Consider the following 25,965-nt stretch of genomic DNA (forward strand, 5'->3'; position numbering starts at 1 on the left):
AATGAAAAAATGCCACAGGAATAGAATTACAGTTGCAATTACAGTGTGACAGTTGCAAGCAGACTTGGGATTGGCGATCGACTGAAAAGTTTTCTTGTACTATATCGTTCCATGCTGGGTTTCCGGTGTGTGCTTACAGCCCTCCAGCTTGCACAGACCCAGCGGGGCCGCTTCCGCTGGGTGCTTCCCGTGGTCCCCGTCTCGGACACTTCGTCTGCTCTGTACACGAGGCTGCCTCCTGGGTTCCTGGGCGCGGGCAGAGGCGAATGCCTGCCCGGGCCATTTGCAAACCAACAACGGCCTCTCCTGGGAATAAACGGGGCCGCCACTGACCTTTGTTGGACGTTCTCTCCTTTTCCTCCTTCCCATCTGTCTCCATCTTCTCTCTCCTACCTTTCTGCAGAGCCGCCAACCAAATACCAAATCTCCCAACCTGAAGTTTACGTGGCCGCGCCCGGGGAGTCGCTAGAGTTGCGCTGTCCGTTGAGAGATGCCGCCACGATCAGTTGGACTAAGGATGGGGTACACTTGGGGCCCAACAATAGGACAGTGCTTACTGGGGAATACTTGCAGATAAAAGGTGCCACGCCTAGAGACTCCGGCCTCTATGCTTGCACGGCGGCTAGGCCGGTAGACAGCGAGGCTGTCTACTTCATGGTGAATGTCACAGGTGAGTTGGCCCGTGGGCCCTCCGCTCTCTCTCCTCTGTAGCTGTTTTCTGGGTCAAATTGTATTGGATGAGCAAAGTCATAGCGGGAGCTGCTAATTGGATGCCACGCACAGAGCTTTATAGTTTGCTGTTGATCTGTTTCTGAAGTTCTCACACGGGACCAGCTCAACCACAGAGGCTGGTCGTTAAAAATGACGGGATTCTCGTGTGCAAAGTCACATTTCCCTTTTAAGACAGTCCGCTCTTGTAGAAGTAAAAACACATCTTCAACTCCCATTCCCCGCCCCTCCCCCCCCCAATACTGCTGGCATCCTTGGCATGTAGAATCCAGGATTGAAATTTGATGTGGAAGATTTCTGATTCCTTTTATTAAAATGTGAGCTTCTCTCCTTCTTGATTTTTCCTCCATGCAGTTAGGGGGAACCGCATGGACCGGACCCCCTTTGTGGCCGAGTTTAAAGGTTTGCTTTGAGAAGTCACTAAACGGATGGAAGGCCACACAGGGGCTAAGTTGGGCTGGGGACTAAATACAGATCCCCTTCTTGAAGGGAATCCTGAGAACTGAAAGGTGGTGTTGGGAAGACTCTTTGGACGGATCACAACACAATCAGTCAATCTGTTGGGGACTTGAATGCTGTTTGAAGCTTAAAAATCTAGCTTCGATATATATCCAGCTTGACAGCATGTTTAAACAACGTGAAAGCAGAAAGCTTTGCAAATCGTAATGCAGACCAACTGTCATCACGGAGAGAACATTTAAGCCACTAAAACCATCTTCGCTAAGCACGGTCTCGGACTTTTGCGTGGGCTCCCGGGTTGAGGAAGGCCCTCTCTAGAAGGACCGAGTTGTACGTGATTACAGCCTTTTGCTTCGCACAAACACAACCATGGCTATATTCTTTTGAATACAGATGCCATCTCATCTGGAGATGACGAGGACGACACAGACGGCTCCGAGGATTTTGTCAGTGAGAACAGTAACAACAAGAGTAAGTAGTGGCCGCCTCAGAAGGTTCCGGAGTGAGCAGAGCCTGGTGGGAAGTCCGGACTCTAACCTGTCGTCTCGTCCGTTCTTCGGATGCCGTGTCTGTCCTCCAGCCCTCGCCTTTCCTCTGCTGTGTCTGCTCTCCCGACTTTCTGATTCTGAGAATAAACCATTGTTCCTGTACACCCTTCTCTACCGTTTGTCCTTTCTTACTGTGTCAGAAAGCCGCTCTCTCTGGAAAGCCGTCACGATTTTCCTTTCCTTGAATTTCTTTTCCTCTTTGGTTTCTCACCATATGGAGACGTCACCTGAGTAGAACCGAATCCCATCTTCTGGTGTCCTTTGACCGTGCGGGGCTTAACTCGGGGGGTTCTCCACTGGGGGGGCTTCTCCTCCTCCTCCTCCCTTCCCCGGGGACACTGGGCAGAGTTTGGTTGTCTCAACAGGGGGAGGAGGGATGCCAGTGGCATCCAGTGGATGGAAGCCAGGGGACTGCTGCGGTGTCCTGGACCACCCATGACAAAGAGGGATCTGGTCCAGAATGTCAGTAGGGCTGAGGTTGGGAAACCAGGGCCTTTTTAAACATCACTGCGTACCGAGCGGAAATAAGGGAAGTAGCGTGCCTTGCTCTGCAGACGGTGATAGAGACGGGGACCAGCAGGTGCCGTTTGCTTTGTGAAGGCAGTTAATGCTCAGTAGTGACATGTGGGCGGCCTTGGTGTAGAAGCACGTGGCCTCTCTACTTCTGTCACTTGAGCAAGTAATTTACTTCTGTGCCTCAGTTTCTTCAACTGTAAATCGGGAAGAGCCACAGTGTTCATTGCGGTTAACGAGGATTTTGTTTGTATTTGAGTTTGTATTTGTACAGCGCTCAGAAGAGTGTGTGGGTTTGTTCAAGAAAGAAGGTAAAATAGAGCCTTCGTTGTCTTTCCGATAATATGGCTTGCGTGTTCCCAGAGTGATTTTAGACGGGTCCCTGGCATTCTTCCCTCGGGTGTTATATTCTACATTTTTCCAAAAGGATTTTCGTCAGTTTAATAAATTTAAACAAGGCCTAAATAATAAGACAGTTATTAAAAGAGGCCCAGGGCTGTTTCAGGGAAGACGAGAAAATTGAAGCTGTTAGGGACCCGGGAGAAGGTGTTAAGCGGGGAATTGCACTTGTCCCTGAGTCTTGTCGCAGCTTACGCAAAAGGAAGATATTTTGGTCTATAGTTTTCACTGTTTCGAAAAAGGCTTAGGGCCTGGACCACTAACATCAGCGTCATCTCTAACAACTTACCAGAAATGAAAGTGGCAAGGCCCCACCCCAAACACACTGAATTAGAAACTCCTGGAGTGATTCTCCTGTCCCATGAAGAACGGTAAGCTCTGACTTAGGGATTCCCACGTGTCGATGTGCCTTGAGCAGGAGTTTGCCGTTAGAGCTCTTGTTTATAAAACAGTGGGTGAGTGAAACTGTCTTCTGCTGTGATTTGTACCAACCCTTTAACAAAGTTATTATTACCATTTAATAATTAAACTCTGGTACATCAGAAGACATCACTCATTCCCTATTATTAGTTCTTTGGCTCTACAGGGGGGATACAAAAGACCCTGCTTTGGAGGTCCTGCTTTGGGCATATTCTGTGCTGGTTGCTGGCTCAGGCAGAGCATTCCCCCCCACCCCCCGCCCCCACCACACCCAAGGTAGAGAAAGGTATTATTCCCGTGTTATTGATTGGAAGTTAATGATTCAGCGAGCAAAAGGCAAAACTGCCATTTACTTGTAGACCGGTTGCATGTTGAGTCACAGTGCCCCTCTCCCAGTCCCCAGGGTGATGAAGGGGATGCAGTGTCGTTTGTGGCCCCAAGTGGGACCCACTCGTGGGATATCGACACCGGCGGCAGCTGGGTTGTGTTAGCATGACTGCCAGCTGCACTGTCCCGCTGAACCAAGTCTGATGGCGGATTGGACGCAGTACAATGTAACAGCAAGGTATAGGTTACGTAACAAGTAGACAGACTGAACCGACCCTCTTTCTGACGATTGGGAAGGATTACCTGCCTTGGCGCTCCAGGCTTTCCTCCTGAACACTAGTTCCAGCTGCCCGGTGCCTGTGCAGACGGGCCAGGGAGTGGAGCGCACTTAAGGGACGCCATGCCTTCACCCTGGGACCAGGCTTCTTTGTAATTAGCTCTCGAATGACACCAAGTCTGCCCCGCGATGGGTGCTGTGCAGTGATTAAGGGCTGGTGTTAGCTGTACCAGGGAGATAGTGCTGTCGGGAACTGCCTCTGTTTGGTGCCTGTGAAACATTAGATGCGATTTAAAGTGATAGCAGTTCTTAGCTGGCTACTTGGCCTCTGCCATCTGTTAGTGTGATTAGGCTGGTCTGATTCACAGGTGCAGCCTGGGGCAGCAGAGATTAAGCAGCTGTGGCCTGTGTGGACAGAGGAATGCCATGGCCAGGGTAATTGGCAAGGCGGGGAAGGGGATGTTGCCATTAAAACAATTTTTTGCCACCTCCAGTGTCAAATGCCTGACCTGATTAATAGGGAAAATTGTCGAAGCACCGAATTCCATGCATTTTCAGCCACCTGGAAAACACCCGTGTGTCCAGATTGATTCCTCTGGTGCCTTCTGATCGTCTGGAAATGCCACTGGGGTGTGTTTGAAAGTTCCTCTTCAGTGAAGTTAACAAATGATGTTCTCGGACCCTGTGCTGACAGTCACATTTCTGGGCTTGTCTCAGAGATTTTTTTTTTTTTTTTCCCTCTCCCTTTTTTGGGGTTGGTAGTTGTTCTGCAGCCAATGGCTTGAAAAATATATTGCAGGTCATTCCCTCTGCTGGTATGCTAGGTTTTTGTTTATCTTATTTGGGTGGCTAGCTGTAAGAAGGCGAGCTTATCTGCCTGGTGGAGTTCTTAACTTTTGTATGGAGTACAAAAAGCATGGTAGTCAGGTACAATGGCAAAAATAAGTTCAAAATTAAGGCAGGATTGTTGAATTTTGGCCGTGAAAGTAGGTCTGATTTTTTTATAGGGATGTTTTGCAATATTTAGGTTAACCTTAACTCTCACAGCATCATACAAGACCCAGCTCAGCTCAAAAGTGGGCTTCCCTGTAGAGATTTCCTTGCTTACACAAGCAGATTGAGTGGCTTGATCTTGAAAGTTCATGTGTCCTGTTTTCTGGCATCATGGGCGGTATCGCATCGTGTCTCAGACCCGCCTTTCCTGCTAGACCACTTTGGGAGGCAAGGACTAGCTGGGATGTTCAGGGAATAGTTTGTGAAATTACAGTCCTCACATAGATCTTTTACAGGTCTCGTTACAAGTGGTAATGCTCAGGTCTGGTCTGTGCCTTAAGAGAATAAGCTGGTGTTTCCCAAAAATATATCCCTTTGGAACCCTAGTCCAGAATAATTCTGTGCCAAGGAGTTGTATTTTGAAATGAATTTGAAAAATACCTCCTCCTATGACCCTTTCTCAGAGACTTACAGTGTTCATCCGTAAGCATAATACAAACTCTGCAGCATTCAGTGATAAAACATCTGTTTAATTTTGGCTTTTCCCAGGGTTTTCCAAACTTACCGACCATACGACCCTTTTTAAAATCCAGTATTTATTCGCATCCTGTTGCGCACGCTTTGAAAATCCCTGCAATGGGCTGATCTGGTTGACCTGACTTTTCTCTTGCCTTTTAAGTCAAGTCCTTCCAGCACAGATGGGAAGGGCACTCTCAGGTCATATTTTAGCAGCTGACTAGCTGATGACCTCACACTTTACCATCCCTAGACGTTTCCCTGAGCGGAGCAATCCTGTGATGTCATTACAAGCTTGGCTGCCAGAAATAATGCTGCTTACGTATGCCCTGTAGTGAAACAGACTTTCTCGCTCTGAAAGTTGCAATTTCAAATGCTGATTTTTGAAATGGATCCAGGTTGAGGGCTTTGAAAGGTTCAGAGTTTCTACTTCAGCAGGGAAAGCATAACTTAATTAGTCCTTGCCTCCCCTAGGTGCAGGTATCTTAATGGGTTATCTGGCAGCTAATAAGTAGACGTGCATGTCCATTTTTTTTTTCTCGAGTGATTTTTATTACCTCAAGCGGGTGTTTAAGTGATTAATGTTTCTGAAGAGCTAGAGACTTAGTTCTCGGGAAGATCATGATTGACAAAGTTCAGGTTAACTGCTGAACTAGAGAGAATTGATAGCGAGGCAGCTCTATCAAGATTTTTGCTCCTGGAGTGGTTTTTTTCTCTTGAGTGCAGAGAGACACAAGGCAATTTTCTTTCTTTCTTTCTTTCTTTCTTTCTTTCTTTCTTTCTTTCTTTCTTTCTTTCTTTTCTTTTCTTTTTTAAAGACTTTATTTATTTATTTGACAGACAGAGATCACAAGTAGATAGAGAGGCAGGTGGGGGTGGGAAGCAGGCTCCCCATTGAGCAGAGAGCCCGATGGGGGACTCGATCCCAGGACCCTGAGATCATGACCTGAGCCGAAGGCAGAGGCTTAACCCACTGAGCCACCCAGGCGCCCCGACAAGGCAGTTTCCTATTTTGGTTTCATTCCTGTTGAGACCTGCAGGTACTCATACTCTGTGTCAGGGAGAAAGGCAGTGTTTTTGGAACTAGCCAGGGAAAATGAAGGAACTTGGCCTGAGATTTCTTACTCCTTTTGTGGTTAGCCTGCTGATAATTAACAGTTCACCGTCACCTTTGGTCTAACTGAGATTTTTACTTGGTAGAGATTATATCTAAGTTGGTACATGTTGTGTTACAGTTTCCAGGAATTGAAAATAATAGTAATAATAATAATAATACCCAGAGCACACAGCCTTCCTGAATTTTTTGACATTCTTTCATAATGAAAACCTCACCCTAAATTGGTTTGGGTGTTTTATCACAAAAGCCAGGGATGGTGTTCTGTTTCGGAAGGTTGGGTTGAATTATCTCTTTCTTGGCCTCCCCTGTGGTCAACCAGCACAACCAGTAAGTGGAGGGTTTTCTTTTGAAGGCAGATCCTAGGAACTCCCATGGGGCAGCTGGTCTCCCAGTAGACTCAGGCATTTCAAAGGAGGGTCACTTGCCTGGCTCGTTTTAATGTGTTTCTTATCAAACGCCTCACTGGTCAGCAAGTTGTTGTTTTTAATGAGATTCTCAAATAAAGCCCGCCGGCCCCATAACCATGTGCTCACTTATGTCTCTGTATTTTGTTATATTTGTTTTCTCCGAGTTTATTCAAAACTGAAAACAGATGAACCTCGGTCTACTGGGAGGACGGGGTTGGAGCTCAGAGACATCCTCCCACCCCCACCCCAGTCAGGGTCAAAGCATTCAAATGTCCTGATTAGTGATATTTTTAAAGGCCCTAATTATAGACTTAAGACAGAGGCCTTAGTGGGGCTTTAGGGAGTTTGTGAGACTTAATCTAGGAGCTGAAACAGGCTGTGTTTTTTTATTTTTGCATCAATAAAAATACAGTTGGCAGTCATCAGCGTCCACAGCTCACATAAATCTTGAACTTTTGACTTAATTACCATGGGAGAGTTCAAAGGGCAGCCTGGAGGGGTTGAAAGAGCATTGCCCAGGGAGCTGGAGGCCTGGGTCTTGCCCCAGCCCCGGCCTTGGCCGTGCAACGTAGATCGGATCACTTGACCTTTCTGGGTGACATTGATCAGGTCTGCCGTTGGACCAAATGGTCACCGAGGTCTATTGGTACAGTGGTAATATGACTCCATATTTTTCCTTTAAACTGCTGGACTGTGTTCTCTTTTTGATTTCAGAAAGAGAGGAGACCATAAACCGTAGATGTCCATGTTGGCATACATACTGGGGCATGTAAGGGCTTCTTTGGGAGCAGCCCATGTTTTCAATGGCACGGTCAAAAGAAACCCTCTAATCCTACTCTGTGTCGACACGATCGATATCTGCCTAGAATACCTGCACAGAATGTTGGGACGGGGAGGGACCTTACCAGAACATTCAGTTCAGCTCCTTCATTTTATAGCTCAAGCTTTTAGCAGTTGTCCATCTTGTACATTTATCCATGTGTCTGTCAGTCCATCCGTCCATCCATCCATCTGTCAGTCCATTCAATAAACGTTTGAGTGCCTACTCCATGCGCTGAAGAGGACTCAGGCTGGACCCTCCAGGTGCTGTACTCTGACTGGTCAGCAGACACTGAAGGGGATATATTTCACAATGGAGCCATCCTGGTGCTGGAAACACGTAAATGACAGAGAGGAGGCCCAGCGAAGGGATATGATGGATCTTCAGTGTGGGATGGAGGTGGTAGGTTGAAGGAACCTTGAAGGAAGTTTCTGTGGGATTCTACATCTCTGTTTAACCAGCACATCTTAAGAGGATACTGCCCTATTAAAGTAAAATTCTATTAGCATTTTCACTAATATACAATAACTGTTTCAGGGTGGAAAATGATACTGAGTATAGGTATCATATTCCTTGATGGAATGCCAAGCCTTGATTCCTTTATTATTTTTTTCCATGGGTTTTAGTCTTCCTTTAAGCTCATTGTTCGTATTTCGTGACTAAGAGAGCATCATTCTTTTGCTACATGTTACATCAGAAGATCTGAGAATGTCAGAGCAGAAGGGACCCACCTGTCCTATAGGTCAACTTATTTACCTCTGATTTAGTAGAATTTGTTTCTCTGTGCCATCAGAGATTTATATCACCATTCCTTTTCTATGGATTGACTTTAAACTCACTCCTGCATCCCTAAGGTTATGCCAGGGAGGATCCACTTATGGATGCCCAGAGACTTCTTTGAAACGTGACATAGCCTTGGCTGGCAAGTTTCATCTTTTATAAAGTTGTTGAGGAAATGTTTGCACTGAACACCTACTACATGCAGGGGCCATCTCGCTTTTGTAAACTGTTAATTTGTTCAGTGAGTTCCTTCTGCAAATGAGAGCTAACACTGTTCACCAGCCATGGTTTGCAAAGAGGAGCCTGGTCCTGGTCTCTCACCAGCCGCATTGTTGTTCTTGGGGGGGGGGTGTTGGGGGGGGGGCGGGCGGAGGTGGCTAGCATTTCCAGACTGCAAAAATGGCAGGAAACATCGAATACAAAGTTCGCAGAGGGCACGAGGCCGCTGACGAAGGAAGCACAGTGAGGGCTAATTCTACAGTCTCAGTATTTTTCTAGACCTTCCACGTTCTTCAGGCTCCGCATAAAACTGGTTTATTTCAGGAGGAACCATTATAAAATAATAATTCCTCCCCTCCAGCATCATGCTCGTTAAAAAAATGCGTGAGCTCCAAATCTTAGAGGAAAGCCTTGTCACAGAAGCGTGTTGTCCTGTGTGATGTGAGTGGGACTGGGCAGAGCGTTGGGGTGGCCCAGCACTGCCCCCACAGAGAACCCGGAAAACTTGGCTGGACGGCTTTTCCGTCAAGTCACGGTTTTCAGGCATTTGGGAAAAGAGTGTTGCCGATGGAGGTTTCAAGCCCGAGCCATGTAGGTGATGGGTTTCTACTCGGTTGATTAGATTTTACAGGGCCCCGCCCACCTGGCATCTCTGTGACTTCAGGTGACAAGCCGGGTGCCCCTACCCTGCTTCGTGGCCGTGCGTTTCTTTTGCACGAGCAGATTTTATAGGTGCAGTTTTAACGATTGAAATTTTACCCCAGGGAAGTGGCTTCCTGCCAGAAATTCCAGCAAAATTCTTTGCACTCTTGTCCTTAAATCATTCCTTAGGTGCCAAGACAAAGGTGCTGGCTGCCAGGGTGCTGTTGCCACAGGCCAGGCCCGTACGGGCTCATGTGGTCTGGGGCGATCCCTGTGTGGGCTCTTGCCTCCCGGACAGCTTTGCTCCGTGAGAGGGGAACGCAGCAACGTTCCCAGGTCCTTCCCCTAAATCCTACTTTTTAGCATTTTAGGGAACATAAAAATCCTGCCTCATGGAAGCACATATCTGTTGGTTCCTTTTATATGAAAAAGAAAAGACATTCCAGAGGACCAGCTCAGCCCTAATTGATGCTATCTCAAAGAGTTACTACATTAATATTTAGCTAATTCATATGAATAGGCCATTGTGTTTACTTAAACAAATGACACGAGTATGGACACCTGACAGCATGAGGTATGCTTTTCATTTAGGTCAGATTTATAAAAGTCTTTGTGTCGTGACAAAGCTCATTATTTATTTTGTGCTCTTAATGGTTTCTTTTTAGTGGCTGTGGCTGTGGATGGATTTTTCTAAGTAGAAGCTTTTAAAATGAAAGATTATTGAAATTGTTCCAGTAGATGCCAGGCCCTGGGAGTCTTGTGATGAATAGCAATCAAGTAGTCCCTGGTGAGCCCTCAAAAGAATGGGTGTGTTTATGGGCATTTGACACCCAAAGCCAAATGGCTACCAAGTTGCCTACTCATTGCAATACAACTGGTTTCGAGAGGAATGCGCGCAGCCCCGTCGTTATTCCCTTGGCTCTCCCCCTGCCCCTGCTCGGGCCTTTCTTTTCTCTGGCACGCAGGACCGACCACCTCGGCTCTGCCTTGCCTGCACGGTCTTGGCATCGTGTAGACACCATCCACATCGACGCTGATGCTTAGATAAACAAGGATAAAGAAGATTCAGCATGCCCTTGTTAAGAAATCTCAGCTCCACCTTTTATAGTCAGGTTTTAAGAGCAAGGGTGAGGCAAACAGGGGTAGGTGTTTTGAATGCACTTTTTCCAATTCCTCATTCTGCCATGGGAGTCTGGCTGTTAAGGGAAGGGGATTGTGACCGCCTCCCGGGAGCAGGCTGTGCCGTCCACAGAATAGAGGAGACTTGTAAATCCGCATCAGAGACAAAACCCCTGCCTGGACCCGTTTGTCTCTGGTTTGTGAAATGTGTGTGCTGCTGCTCAGGCTGACCCTCATCAGCAGTAAACACGTTATGAATCAGGCTTCTAGCATTTCAGTGTTCTAGAATGTTCTAGAATGTGCAAGGCCCCCTGTTGATGGATGCTTTAGGGAAATTTTGGCTACCAGTTTGCTAAGACAGAAACACACACGTGAAAAGTTGAATAGCTGTATGAGATTTCAGTGGAACTTTTGGGCCGTCATTGAGAAGGCAGCATGCCTCTGGCAAGGGCTGGCTGTCCTGGCCTCCGGTCTTGAACATCAGAGTGGTTGGAAGTATGGATTCTGATCCCTTGGAGAAGCTGGTTCTTACCAGCCTTGGAGAGTAGGGGCAAAGACAGTGGGCTCTGGAATCAGAGTGCCTTGGCTCAAACCTGCCTGCACCACTCTGTGCCTCAGTTTCCCTGTCTGTGCACAAGGATTATAATAACGCCTTTCTTATCAGATTGGTGTCAGGATTAATATGCTAAACATGTAATAAGAGTTTTTAGAGCTCTGTTTGGCAAATAAGAAGCCCTCAGTCAGCAGTGCTGACTGTTGGCAGGCATGAAGAATTTACGGTGGTATTCTGGGTCCATGCTGTGGTTCTTACTTAGATAAAATGTCCTTCGTTTGGGAATTTAAAAAGTTATCTTGTGAGTTTAAAGAATCACTTGTATCCATGACTTTGCAGGTCATTTAGAGGGCTCACCTTCATAGAACATGTAATCGATAGCCTCCTGTTAAGATGTTCCTGTTTAGAGACGGTGGTAGAATTATGGCATTCACAACCACTGAAACATCATTACTCATTTAAAAAAAAATTAAAACGTTAGTTAGTGATAGGGCTTTTTGGTTTGTCATATAAAGTCCTGGGAAATTAATGATGCCTTCCTGCATGATTTCTCATCTTAGGATGGTAAATTCTATTATTGATTGTCCCTTACAGCTCCAGTGGCTAAGTTGACGTGGCTTCGAGCACACCTTGTGTGTGTATGCGATCGCTTGCTAGGTGTGGTGATCTAAAAGGATACATTTTGGAGGATACATTTTGGAGTCCTCATTTTGGAGGACTCAGTGTGTTGACACTGTCTACGTAAAGTCGCATTTGAAAACATGATTCGCTGTGAATTTATACTCTGGGACTGGGAACAAGGACGAGAAGGTACCTCAGATACTTCCCCCTGTTAAGAGACACAAACTACCAAGCAGTCTCTCTCTAGGGACTTCTGCGAGGCCATCTGCTAGACTCCAGAAAATTTTTTTCCTAATGTAAATATTACCCGAAGATTTTTGAGCATGTCAGCTCGCTCACATGCAAAGTAACATTATCTTCCCTGTTATGGAAACGAAGCTCTCCTTCTCTGTACACTGTAACCTTGTTTTCCACCCCAGGAGCTCCGTACTGGACCAACACAGAAAAGATGGAAAAGCGACTTCATGCTGTCCCCGCAGCCAACACTGTCAAGTTCCGCTGTCCAGCTGGGGGGAATCCGACACCAACGATGCGCTGGCTGAAGAACGGCAAGGAGTTTAAGCAGGAACATCGCATCGGAGGCTATAAGGTAGAAATTTTCAAAATGCTCTGTTTCTTAAGTTTTTATCAATCTCTCTCTCTTTTTTTTAAGATTTTATTTATTTGACAGAGAGAGAGAGAGCGAGCGGGAGAGGGAACCTAAACAGGGGGAGTGGGAGAGGGAGAAGCAGGCTCCCCACTGAAGAGGGAGCCCAGTGCGGGGCTCTATCCCAGGACCCGTGTGGATCATGACCTGAGCCGAAGGCAGACGCTTAACCGACTGAGCCACCCAGGCGCCCCTCACGGTGGATATTTTAAAACCGTTTTCCTGGACTCGAGTGTACTTTAAAAGCATAGCCCCCATTTGCATTGTTGTTTATGCGAGAAGAGTTTAATAACAGAAGGGTAGAAAGTGGAGTCTGTTTTCTATATGCTTTATAGTCCGTAAAACTGAAGCTGAAGCAGAATCGGAGAAGCGTGAGTATCCTTGCCCTGTTTGAGCGGGATGTGTGAGTCTGGATGGACTTGGCCTAGACGCTGGGTATGAAATAGTGCGTATGCAGACGGGATGCTTCCGTGGTGACAGGGGATCTCTGTCCTCTGCCTGCCAGGCTCTGGAGAGCCCATCACAGAGCGTGGTGAAGTGTAGTCTCCTCACACCAGGGGAGGGGGACCTTGACAGCCATCTCCCTAAAGAGGTGTGTAGATGCCTGTTCAAGCTCTTGTGCATCCAGTCAGCGATGGGGATGAGCATCCTCGGGGACAGGCCCATCTGAGGCGCTGGACAGAGCACAGCTCACCTCACAGCGGTTCCTCGTCTGGTAGGGAAGGTAGACCAGAAAGCCGTGATCCGAGTAGGCCCAAGTCCGAAGAGCATATTGTCCTGTGGGCGTGCAGGGAGAGAGGGTGTTGGTTCTTCCGGAGGCGACGGATAACAGAGGTCAGGAAGGGATCCTGGGCTGAGTTTGAAGGAAGGATGTCTCAGGAAGAGAAATGGAGTCTCTACATCATTTAGCCTGGAAAGGGAGGCCTTGAGGAACGTAGTATGTGAGGAAGGCATAAGGAATTTGATTATGACAATCTTTGATGCATTTGGAAAACACGAATAGGTGTATTAGTTACCTATGACTGTGTAACAAATTCCCCCAAGGCTCAGTCGCTTTAAACAACATTTATTATCTCACAGTTTCCGGGTGTGGCTTAGCTGGGCCTTTCACGGGGAGGTCTCTCCTAGTACTAAGATTTCAGTTTTGTCTGGAGTCTCATTTGTGGGGTCGGTTGGGGGAAGGACCTGCTCCCAGTCTCATTCCCATGGTTGTTGGACTCACTTCTTTGTCGGCTGTTGGGCTGAGGGCCTCAGTTCCTCGCTGGCTGTGGGCTGGAGGCTGTCGTCAGCTGCTTGTCCCGTGGGCCTCTTTGTGTGGTAGCTGTCACCCCTCGGGGAGGGGAGACCAAAAGAGGTAGCGTGTGAAGGCAGGAGTCACAGCCTTTGGTAACCTAATGGGAGTGACCTCCAAGCACTTTGGCTGTTTTCTGTTATTCAGCGGATCAGTAGGGAGGAGATGAATTCCCCAAGGGCACGGACATCGGGAGACCTGGGATCAGCGGGAGCCGTCTGAGCAGCCTGCAGGGGAACGCTCTCGCCCAGACCCTAGGTTCCAAAGAACCAGGTCAAAGAGGATTTCTTGGTGGATGGACTTTCCTGCTCCAGATGTGTCCACAGCACTGACGACACGTGAGAGGGCGTGTGAGCCCTGACCTCATCGCTGCTGTGGTTCAGGGGGCCTCCTCTCCACCAAAAACTACCCTGGAGCCCTTTTCTGAAATACCCTACCCGGTTCTCATCTTTATTATTATTATTTTTTTTTAAGATTTTATTTATTTATTTGACAGACAGAGATCACAAGGAGGCAGAGAGGCAGGCAGAGAAAGGAGGAAGCAGGCTCCCCGCTGAGCAGAGAGCCCAATGCGGGGCTCGATCCCAGGACCCTGGGATCATGACCTGGGCTGAAGGCAGAGGCTTTAACCCACTGAGCCACCCAGGCGCCCCCAGTTCTCATCTTTCAAAGGGTTGTTTTCTTCTTCAAAAATGGCTGACTTTTGTTTTACCATTTAAAAACATTCAGAAGCGGAGCGCCTGGGTGGCTCAGTGGGTTAAGCCACTGCCTTCAGCTCAGGTCATGATCTCAGGGTCCTGGGATCGAGCCCCACATCGGGCTCTCTGCTCAGCAGGGAGCCTGTTTCCCCCCCGCTCTCTCTCTGCCTGCCTCTCTGCCTACTTGTGATCTCTCTCTGTCAAATAAATAAATAAAATCTTTAAAAAATAAAAAATAAAAAAAATAAAAACATTCAGAAGCCAAAACCCAGAGGGCAACGGGGAAAGCCTAGGAGTAAATTTCTAAGCACAGACATGGGGCAGTTGGCGTGTGTGACAGGTGTGAGGTACGTTTGCTGCCAGGTGGGTGCCTCGGAAGCTGTGGAAAGAGACACACGTGGCCCGTCTTCCACAACTCCTTGTTGGCGGGAGCAGGAGGCAGGAGGCTGCTTTGTCTCTTTGCTCTGAGATTGGTGCTTAAACCAGGTGCCATGAGATGGGAAGGTTGGCTTGCTTTCTTTGTAGAAGACGGTAAGGCGGAGATTTACGTAGGTGGTTGCTGCTTGGAAAGGAGGACTTCAAACCACTCCAGTTGTGACCCTGGGGATGGTTCTAACCACCAGATGCTCCCCGGGAACATAATCGATGTCTTTCCGATGATTTCATTCCAATACAACCGGAGTATCAGAATGGTGGTCAGAATCCTGGCTGTTAACAAGTTTCCTCACTTAAGTCAGCCTTGGAAAAAAGTAAAAAGAATTGATGAGCCTCCAGAAACTCCTGGTCTCAAAATAAATAGGACCAACATCATTATTATGGGTAAGGAGCTTTTCGCAAATCTGAATTAGTGATTATAAATGCGCTTAAAGACTAAGGGCGCCTGATGAGGAAATGCTGCTTGATTTTCAGCAGGTGCAGTTCAGTGTAAATTACCGAGGGCAGCATTTTGCTAACTGGAGAGCGCCCGGGTTCCAAAAGCAAAGTGGGGGACCTTGCGCAGGGGACCTTTCTTTTGCCTGTGTGCGCGGAGGCACAGATGACCAAAGGATTTTTGTTGTTTTGCGTTGGAGCCATTTCTGGAGTGAAAGAGAATGGGAATTTGAGTGCAGGGGAACGAAAATATGAAGTATATTTTGCTATAGGCGTGCCTGGCTGGGCGTGTCGGCACAGCGTGTAACTCTTGATCTCGGGGGTGTGAGTTCTAGCCCCACACTGGAGTGTAGAGATTAATTAAAAAAGAGGATCCGAAAAAAAGATAAAGTGAATTTTGCTATTAAAAAAAGGGCAAAGAAGGGAGAGTATTGTACCTTTGGGACGTGGTTTGCTGGCTGGCGATGATGAGTGCACGTTTCTGGTCCTGTTGGACTTTCTCCGGAGAAGAGTCCGTGGCCGTGCCTGGGTACCCTGGGGTGTGGTGGGGGTGTCACTCCATCAAACGCGAAGGTGGCCACCTGGGTTTAGTAAGGAGTTTTCACGGCAGTTGTGGTGCTGAACATTGATTTGGGGGAGACCGTTTTAGCTCAGGAATTCCTTCCAGCCAGCCCCAGGGGCTTCTGGGACTTGAAAGGGAAAGAGATCTCTCATCTCCTGGGAAGACATAGTTACCTACAGCATAAGCCTTGCTAATGATGTGTGAGGCTCACCCCAGGCCCCAGGTCATGAAGTCCTGGGGTTCCCAGAGCCTGACAGCCCCACCTCCACCACGAGTCCAAGCTCTCTGGCTGGTGCAGGCCTTCTCAGGGCCCTGAACAGGGCAGAGTCGGGAGTATAGTTGCTACGGATGGGTTTTCTTTGTTACCTGCAGAGACTTTTAAAAGAATTCTGCTTCTCCAACATTCGGCCTGAGGGAACCCCCCCACCCCCCAAAGCAGAGATCCCTTTGACACGTGGATAGCCTGATGTCCAAATGTCCCTCTCCCCTGACTCCCATCCCTTTGCTACTTTATTTAACGAAGAGGCAAAGTGTCAAGTTTTCCAAGATGTATTTTTCCAGAAAGCAAGATTTGAAAGTTTCCGCAAACACATGTCTGTTATTTCTGTGATTTTTTTTTTTTTTCCCTTCATAAATCTCATTCCATAAACCATGGTTGCTCTGTCTGCCTCGCTCAGCTGTCGGTCTAGCTCTTTCTACCTGTTTATGGATCAGGCATTTTGGCCCTTGTCCACTGTGTTATAGCTTGTTTTGAAATGGTGGCCAGTGAAGGGAGAAGGAAAAAAACCCAAAACAAAATCAAAGAGAATTATGAAATGGGACAGAAAGCTCATTTTAATTAAAATGACCAACAAAGTCTTTCGGTATTCTGTGGGTCGGTCTTACTTACCAAAGAACTCATGCTGAGCCTTCCTTAGGTGATTTAAGAGTCATATTATTGTTTTTCTTAGTATGTGGGCACAGGCTGGGTGGATGTTATTATTTATGGTGATAAAGGTTGACTTGAAGCATAACTACATCTCCCTAATTGTACTCCCGCCTGGGCTTTTTCATCAGTCTTGACTGTGGGCAAGTTGTTGAAACTCTTCTTTTAGGTCATCTGTCCTTAAAATGGAGTTTGGATGGATAGTCCTGAACATCTGATTCCTTCCAACTGTGATTTAGTAGCATAACCCCCAACTATTTTTTATCATAAACAATAGCACAGATTTTTTTTTTTTAGAACGAGGTTACCTATAAGGCTAGATATTTCAAAGGGCTCTGAACAGTAATTACAATTTAATGCAGAAAAGCAAGAAGATTGAGGTAATTCATAGATCACCTCAGTTCCTGACTCATTCCTAGGTAATGACTCAGGCATGGAGGGGAAGAGTATTCCTAAAAACTGCCTTTCATGCCACTTAATAACTGCCTAACCAAGAGAGATCACAGGATCCAGCCCTCCCTCAATCTGGGCCTGGGACCGGCACAAGAGGGCGTGGCTTCAGGCCTCCTGAGGGGGACAGCTCCTGTGGACCCCTGGCAGGGTGAAGTGTCACCGGATCTGGACTGTCCGTTTCCTTGTATGTTTCAGGTCCAAGAAAACATGAGGAAAAATCTGTTTTCTCATAATCCCGGCTAAACTGGTGGTTTTGCTGGGTAGGTTCACTTTCCAGGTTACCTAGCTGTTCTGCTAGCGATGTTTGATTAAATGTTATGCCTAATCCCAAAGTACGTTTCTTGGGAAAAAATCACAACTAAAGTCCTTATATTTATATTTATATTTGGTGGAGCTCTATCTCAGCCCAGGCATTGCAGCGTTCAGCCCAGATCGGGCCATCTGGGATAAGGAAGCAGGTGTAGGTCAGCCAACCTGTGTCGTGACTGTACTGGGCTTCTCCCGCCCGCCATGACCCTGAGTCCCCTGCACCACCCGAAGAGGGGGGACGCTGTTATTTTGCCCCTTTTACAGGTGACACTTGTCATGTGGCTCCTTGGCGGCGAAGCTGCCCTATTTGGACCAGGCGGTTTTCCTCCAAGGCTCACGCTCTTCCTAAACTGCTTTCTTCAAAGGTGGTTCCGTGTCTTCATAAAAAACACTGTGATAACTTAGAAACGTGGAGGTAGTAGAGGCATCCCAGGAAGATGTAAGTATCAGTCAGCCCAGGGTATGCTGTTGAGAGCAAAGTTGGCTGTTGGACCCATGACCAGTGTGGGATTTTTCAAATTGTGGTAAAATATACAGAATATAACATATGTTGTTTATGTTTCCTTGCCCCAAACAGAAACCGTGTATCTGTTAAGCAATAATCTTCCTTTCCTCTTTCCCCTTCCTCCCACGCCCTGGTAACCTCCAGTCTTTCTATCTCTGAATTTGCCTGTTGTAGGCATTTCGTGTAAGTGGAAGCACAGGGTAATTGTCCTTCCACCTGGGTTCAGGTGTGTTGTAGCAAGAATCAGACCTTTATTGCTTTTTAGGGCTGGATACTCTTCCATTATACGGATCGGCCCCATTTTGTGTATCTGCTCATCTGGTGATGGGCCCTTGGGATGTTTCCTCCTTTTGGCTCTCGTGCATGAAGCAGCTTCAAACATGCATGAGCGAGTATTTAAGTCCTTGCTTGCCGTTCCTTAGGGCATATACCTGGCAGTGCGATTGCCGGGTCATCTGATGGTTCTTCGTTCAGCTTTTTGAGGAAGGTCCATGAGATTTTTAAAAAGAGTGAAATTCAGAAGGCAGCGATCCTGCTGGCAGTCTGCCCCCAGAGCACCTTTCTGAGCCCCTTTGGGCGTCGGAGGACGGCCTCGCTCGTTGTAATCCTCTCCTCGCCGCTCTGGGAGATCCACGCATCGTTCGCGGAGTGGAGGAAAGAGTTGTAGTTGTGCGCTAGATGGGATCCGAGCTGGCCTCGCCCTATTCTCTGGACACCTCCTGAAAAGCAAACTTCAGGAGTTTAAGCATTAATCGGGCATTTGCCTCCACATCTGCGTGGTGATAAGCAGCAGTGAGTGCCACAGCCCTTGACACGGGTGAGCTCTCTTTGTGCACACCTGCAGAGGTCTGGCTTAGAGACCCCAGGAACCTGCTGGAAAATGGGTCTGGAATGGGATCGTAAGGCTCTATGTGTCCCAGTGACAGCTGGGCTATGGCGAGTTGTAGTTCACGGGCTGCCATTATGAAGGCCAGGGTTCGAAGGGGTTGCTGCCTTTGTCCATAAACTAGGCCTGACACGGGTGGAAGGAGGTGCTGGGGTATTGGCCATCACACGGACACGGTATTCATTGACTTGGCATCGAGCAAAACTTTCCATCCAGTTTCTGGATGTTTATTCTGCTTGTTATCGAACACCTAGCTGTTTGGAAATGTCCAGAATTTTTTTTTTTTTCTTTCTGCAATGTGGAAACCAAACATCCAGGTGACAGCCTGGGTCTTTGGCCTTTCACCTTTCGCCTGGGTGTTTTGGTATCATAACAAACTAAATCTGCATTCCCAGTTGTCACCTGAAGATAGCTGAGGGTTTCCACATGCCTCTCGGAAGACTTAGGTAGCAGAGGAATTCTGAGAAAACCTGTCTGGGCCACCTTTGGTCTTTGTGACCAGGAGCGTGGAATGTTTGTGGAATCCACCTTTTTTGTATTAAGAGTAAAAGAGTGAGGCCATTAACTTCAACCTGCTTTGTTTCAGTATTGAAATGTTATTTTTACAAGTCTTTAGTGAACATAGTTTTGAAGCCTCGTGCTCTCTAATTCTGTTCCTTGGCAGATGAAAAAATCATGATGAATTCCGCAAAGATTTGGCCACAGGCAGGAATGAGGAGAAAGGATGGTGCGTGTGTCTGCTAGTGCAGGATTTCTGTCCTCCCCGGCCCTGTCGCTCAGTCTGCCAGAGGCTTACAGTCCCCGAGGTTTTGCCACAGAGCCGCTCCCGCTGAAGGGAGGGGGGGGCAGGGGGAGTGGTCTTACTTCAGTTTTTGGGTGCCATGTCTGTGATTTCGGGTTCAATTTGAAAGGTGAAAATGAGAAAAAAGTCAGCAACATGCTTAACCCCAGCACCTAATTATATACAGTGGACGGCTAATAATTTAGTACAGCTTTGTTCTAATTTTAGCTATGTTTATACAGTCGTGCTTACAGATTCAGGGCTATACCATAGGCACCTGTAGGGCTGTGTATGTGTGTGTGTGTGTGTGTGCGCGTGCGTGCATGTGTGTTTGTATTTCTGTACAACGGAATCCTGAGTATAAATATTTTTATCTCACCTACTCTCCCCCCCCCCCAATTTATCAGTAACTATTCATAGTATCTTACCAGGTCTGAACGTAGGAATACCTCTTGCTTTTTAATGACTGTGTGCTATTTTGTTGGAATGAATTAACTGTCCGTTAGTTCATATAGGACGAAGTATATTCTAGTAATGATTTTCTTCCTGATGGATTCATTTTTGCCGTTACAAACGGTGCTGGAAACCTCAGTCTTGTTCATGTGCCTTGAAGTCATCCTGCTGTTTTCTGTGTAGGCTAGATTGCTAGCGGTAGAATTAACTGGGTAAAAAGAAAAAAAAATGTGGTGCTGATTTTAATAGGCCCTGCCAAATTATTGTACAGAAAGGTTTTTCTCTATGTTCCTGTTCTCAGTTTGGGCCTCTCTTGCCTTCCACCCGTGCTAAGTACTCAGTGACGTGGCTCTTCCTAATTTTTGTTAATCAGCAGGTGAATAACAGGGTCTCATTATTGTTTTAATTTGCATTTCCCTGATTGTTAATGAGGTTAAGCATCTTTTCATATGTTTATTGGGTATTTACATTCCCTCTTCTGTGAAAGCGAAGATGTGCATTTGCTCTAACTGGCAGAAGAATGGTAGCACTAAAAAGATGAGGAATTTAAAAAAAAAAAAACCACAAAGAGGACATCTGACATTTTTGTTGGAAGGGCAGTGTCTTTAGGTTGACCCTGAATCGGGGTATGGAAGAGGAGTGCTTGGAAAAGAAACACAAAAGTCTTTGTGTCTTTGCCTCCCATGTTGATAGAGTTACTGTTTGTCCTCTGTTAGCTTGTCATTAAGCAACCACTAATTAATGGTAGGATATCCCCTAGGAGAGTGTCAGACCTTCCCACTGTTAGCAGCTTCTAAGGGCATCCATTTGGAAAGTGCCACAGCTCATAAAATTTGGGATTGGTGGTATGTCAAGGAATCAAATACTGGAGCAGTGGTGTAAGAAAATAAATATTAACAGCACTGCATGGGGCGATATTGACTGAGTACCAAGGTCTCGGGCAGGGCAGAAGCACCTTGTTTGGTAAGTGGGTTTCTCATTGTAAAAGCATTTTATAAATGTTAACTTATTAATGTTTGTAGTGCATCTCCAGGAAGGAAACATTTCGGGGAGCACACGCTGTTGACGAGGGGTTTTACGTGGAATGCCATCGCCCCGACGGGAGCCTGGGTCTGACCATATGCCCTGGGGTTAAACACGGCGGTGGTATGCCGAGCTGCCTATGCCAAGATTTAATGTTTTGGGCAGAGGCAGACGATGCCCTCCCTGTGCAGTTCAGGTTCAGCTCTATTTGTAATGTGCCGTGTGCCAAATCTGGATCCAGGCGCAAGAAAGACATTGACAGTTTGGACGGGGTCCAGAGACAGGCACTAGTCATGATTAAGGGCTTATGGGCATGACATTTGAGCAGGGGCTCAAAGAACTGAATATTTACAGCAGGGCTAAATGCTGGATTACGTGGCTTGGTGACGTTAGGCCCTGTGGCTTCATCCCCAAGTTACCCTCTGTGTGATTAGTCCTTCAGAGCCCAGGAAAGTCCCATTTCTGATACCGCTGAGGGCTTGGGGAGAGGGAGGGTCTCTGTGTGGGCCCACCTGAAGGAGTTAGTCCCTGGGTCTCCCATGCTCTTCAACACACGGCTCCAGGGTGACACCCGCGGGGAGCCAGGATTTCAGTAGAGAATTGTCCTTTCCCTGGAAAACTTAGCAACTGCCTCTTCTTCATGGTGTTCCCTCTACACACTGTGCATCGAAGGCTTATCCCTCCTGAGAGGAGACCTGCCCTCTTGCTTGGGCTCTCCTAGAAGCCTACGGCCCAGCCGAGAGCAGGAGGGAGGTCTTTGCCAGTGGAGGGGACCCACTCTCTCCACTGGGGTCTGATGCCTTCAGGTTCATTTTACCACCAGACTCTTTGCCTGTGACCCTGAGAATGAATGTTCCCTCGTCAGCTCCATGACAGGAGTTGGAAACAGTCCAGGGTTGTACAGGGGAGCTGGTGAGAGGACAGCAGCTTGAGCAAAGGGACTGTCTGCCCAGAACTCACTCTCACGTCACTGATCGTCCTCGGTGAAGAAGAGTCCAGCCCTTTTACCCCCGTGATCCTTCTTGAGACTGCGTGACGAGCAGTGGTCTCGTTTTGGAACCGGCATCCGTCGCTGCTGTCTGTGATAGCGGCTCACAACAGAGCTCAGCCTGTGACACGACATGCGTTGGGGGGTAACGGGCTCTGATAACCTCTTACCTCTGTGGGTGCTGCTTTTCGAAGTGGACAGCTGCTCTGCCCTCCCGTTTTTATAATGGAGCATTCATGAGATGAGTTTCTTTATTCTCTAGTTCCTTGACTCACTCGTGTGCTTGCAGAGGCTCTGCTGGTATTATCGGTTTTTATGTGATTAAGGCAGAAAACACTTGCAGTGCTCAGGGAATCATTTAGAAGGTCAGTTGAAATTCCCGAAATCATAGTTAAGACTGGTAGGGCCCTGGCTTTTCATTTATTTTTTTATTTTCTCCTCGCCATGTCTTTAGAGTGCCTTGTCCGAAAATACCTTTACAACATGATTTGGATTTGGAGAGAAAGGGTAGAGCCTTGAGCCTGTAAGAGAAAATCTGCATTTTGGTCTTAGTGGGGAAAAGTCATGCTTGCTTGAAAGTTTGAGTTGGTGGAAATATTTTAAAAGCAAGGTGGGAATGTCAGAGTCTAGCCTGTTTGCGTGTTGGCAGAACTGTGGGTGGCAGTCCCAATACCTTATTGTCACATGTGCTGCTTATCTTTGAAAAAGTCTCAAGGAGTCTGTAAGCAGATGGATATGCGGCTTAGGTTTCCTGAGGATTCATTGCTCCCATATTTGGAATTCTGAGTGTGTCTCTCAGGAATATGTAGCATCTATTCGACCACTGCCAGAGATGGGAGGGGCAGACCTGTGTTCCCAGTTGAAACTTCTGGAGGCTTCCAGACAGCCTCTGAGGGCAGTGGGAAAAGAAACTGGAAGGTTCCAGAACAATACAGAATGTAGCTTGTGGGTTTCTTGGGAGATTCACCTTAGCTAAGGCCGGATGGAGTGCTCAGAGCAGTGACTGGCATACAGTAAGTGCTCATTGGTGCTGGCCCTAAGTGGTCCATGGGTGCCCTGGAGCCTGAGGGTTCCTGTGGATGAGCAACCTTTCAGCCTCTCTGCTCTGGGGCACTGGTAGGTTCGCAGGCTAAAGGGCAGGCTCCCCTGGCCATTTGGCAGCTCCTGGAGGAACCGTCAAACCCTGACAGCAAGAGATCCAGTCCGCACACTTGCATATCTGAACGTGTCCGTATCCCCTTGCGAGACATTCACCTTGATGACAATGATTGTTTTCACTTGTCTCCATTCTGAGTCCTTTGTACGAGGGAAATGTAGAATTCAGGGGATATTTCTCTACTTTCCTTGTCTCCCCCAACTGCTTTTTAGATCAAGAAAGCAAAGTACCTAGTATTCTGTGCTAAGCATGTTAAATAAGCACCTTTACTTTGATCTTTTCAGGTGCGAAACCAGCACTGGAGCCTTATTATGGAGAGTGTGGTCCCGTCCGACAAAGGAAATTACACCTGTGTGGTAGAGAATGAGTATGGCTCCATCAATCACACGTACCACCTCGATGTTGTTGGTGAGTTTGCTTCTCCCAAAGGGGCAGCTGTACACCAGCTTGACTCCTGTGACATCATGAAAGTGAGTCTTGTTTCTTTCCCATGGTTTAAGGAGAGTTGGTCCATGTCCTTCTTCCTCAACACACGCTGTCGTTAGAGAAGGATTCTTTGGTCAGTTGACAGTGTTCTGTTTCCCGAGGAGCCATGCTTTATGTATTTTGTGTGACCCTCTTGGTTCCCTCGCATCTTGTGGAAAATGGACATAGTGTGAAAGGTGCTGACATTCTGGAAGCTGAAAATGGATGAACATAGAGAATGAAAATAACATTCTGGAGAATGTTAGTGTGTTCAGGGAAGGGGCACAGATATGCTCTAAGAGAACTTTTAAAGATTTCTTTATTTGTTTTAGAGGGAGGGCAAGAGCAAGTGCAGGGGGCGGGGAGGGGCAGAGGGAAAGGGAGAGAGAGAGAATCTTGAGCAGACTCCACACTGAGCGTGGAGCCCGACGTGGGGCTTGATCCCGGGACCCTGAGATTGTGACCTGAGCTGAAATCAAGAGTCGGATGTTTAACTGACTGAGCAACCCAGGAGCCCATAGACCTTTGCTTTTAAAAGAGAGGAAGCACAATCAAAAGAAGGGCTATTGTATTGTATTGTATTGTATTGTGTGGTATTGCCTGCGAAAGAGTAAACGAAAAGGTATCAGTATGACTGAGCTGATAGCTGGCTGGGGCAGGTCAGGGTCAAGGCGCCCAAGTGAAAGTCATTCGAGATTGTAGGCTCAGCGTTTGTTCCTAGAAACGATTCCTTCTGTGGAAAGGGAACTGTGTATGGGCTTGTAAATATCTAAGTGCTCAGATAGATAGGGCATTTTAATTAAATATCTTAAGACCAAGTAGCCTGATGTCCTGGAACTCAGAATTTGTCCCATCTTGCCTATTGTGATGGGTTATGTTGTAACTGATAAGGAAAGAGGGTTTCTCTGTCCCTCAGGAGGATTGGAGATGCTGAGGTTGGGTCTCATTGCAGGAGGGATGGTGGGCTAAGATCTATGGATCCTTTGTACGATCCGTCTTTTCTCCGTCTTATCGTCTACCTGGACTCTCAGGCTCACCGCCTGACCTTGAGTCCTGGCTAGGGGTCAGCTAACCAGTTTGCCCTTCTCTTGCGGATTGCCAGCTCCAGCTAAGGGTCTCAACTCCAGGCTCTCCCTGATGGATTTTGCCTTGAGGTGACCCTTTGTAACTCCACAGACCATGCCCACCCTTCATGTCTATGAACAACGGCTTTCCTCCATCGTTTCCTGTGCATGTGTCCCTAGTATTATTTCATGTGTGGACATTTCTTCTCCTTCAAGAAGCTATATAAACTCTCTGAAGAGAGGCTCCATAGTGATTTGAATTGCCCAAAGAACCATGAAAACACCTTCCAAAAGCTTGATTAACCAAATTACATAGATTTTGGTTAATTGAAGTTTGAGACTAACTACAAATCAAACAAAACCATTTTGATTTTTTCTCATGTTGCCTTAAATTAAATCCATAAGAAGCTCTGCCTTCGAAAGCATGAGGTAGTATTTATTTCTGAGCATGTGTTAAAATTCAGTGAAAAAAGTATTTGTGATGCTTTATCTTTGTTATAACAACGTCAAATCTGGTAGCTTTTACATAATGTAGATCCCATGGACATTCCTAAAAGACTGAGTTTCTTTGCTCACAGAGATATCGGGGAGGGTTTCTTAGTGGGAATCACTACGCACAGATATTTTACAGATCAAACCGAAAGAAGTAACACAAACATGAGAAGAGAATGGTGAACATTTATTTTGGCATTGATGGGCCATAAATCTGTTGATTAAACACACAACATGAGTTCACATTGGGCCTCACATCGCCTGAATTTGACATGAGAGCATTTCTATTTAAGGAAAGAAAGATTTGGGGCTAGAAATTCTTCAATACTTAATTTTGAAACAAAGTAATTGATTGTGCGAATAAGATAATCATGTTGTAACCGCCCCCAGGGATTCTGGCTTTGCACTGCTCCCCTGATGGCTCGCTGAGATTGGCTGGGGACCCGTCCAGGAATCTGGAGTCAGCTGGGCCACCTCAGCTCCTAGCAGGTTTTGGGTTGAGTTGTTATGTAAAACATTCAAAGCCCCTCACCCCACCTCTCCTTTGAGCTTTCTGGCAGCTCATCTCTGTGAAGCCCTCTGCTGTCTCTCTTACAGTTTAGGGCTGGATTTGAATTGGGCTGCTGAATAATGGAATTGTGCTGTCTAATGTTAATCCCCTGGCAATCAGTCTTGTTGAAAAGAGCGTATGATTCAGTGGTGTAATGTAGAGGGAGCATAGAGCGTATGGAGTAATGCAGAGAAAGGCCTGATTATGTCACAAATTTGGGAGATTGCCCAGCCAGACGTGGGCCAATAATGACACAATGCTGGTTGGGAATATCCATTAAAGCTCAACCTCTAATAATTTTCCAAGCCTTGAACCTTCTTTATAAATAGAAGCCAAAAGTCAGTGGAGTATAAGACATTTTCAGGAAAGATGAAGGTGTGAAATACTGT

At 46.9% G+C, this 25,965-nt stretch overlaps 1 protein-coding gene across 4 annotated transcripts in view; it reads left to right on the forward strand.

Moving 5' to 3' along the window:
* Nucleotides 1-25,965, forward strand: part of FGFR2 (fibroblast growth factor receptor 2) — a 101,627-nt gene that overhangs the window by 27,273 nt on the left and 48,389 nt on the right. For 3 of the 4 annotated variants that reach the window (XM_080822351.1, XM_080822352.1, XM_080822354.1), the window contains exons 3-6: nt 404-670; nt 1,582-1,659; nt 11,879-12,048; nt 23,290-23,413. In XM_080822351.1, coding sequence (XP_080678477.1) covers nt 404-670; nt 1,582-1,659; nt 11,879-12,048; nt 23,290-23,413 — 639 coding nt within the window. The remainder of the gene's footprint in view (nt 1-403; nt 671-1,581; nt 1,660-11,878; nt 12,049-23,289; nt 23,414-25,965) is intronic. The other variant, XM_080822353.1, reaches the window with a different exon arrangement.

Source organism: Martes martes (genome assembly GCF_963455335.1).
Source record: "Martes martes genome assembly, chromosome: 14".
NCBI lineage: Eukaryota > Metazoa > Chordata > Mammalia > Carnivora > Mustelidae > Martes > Martes martes.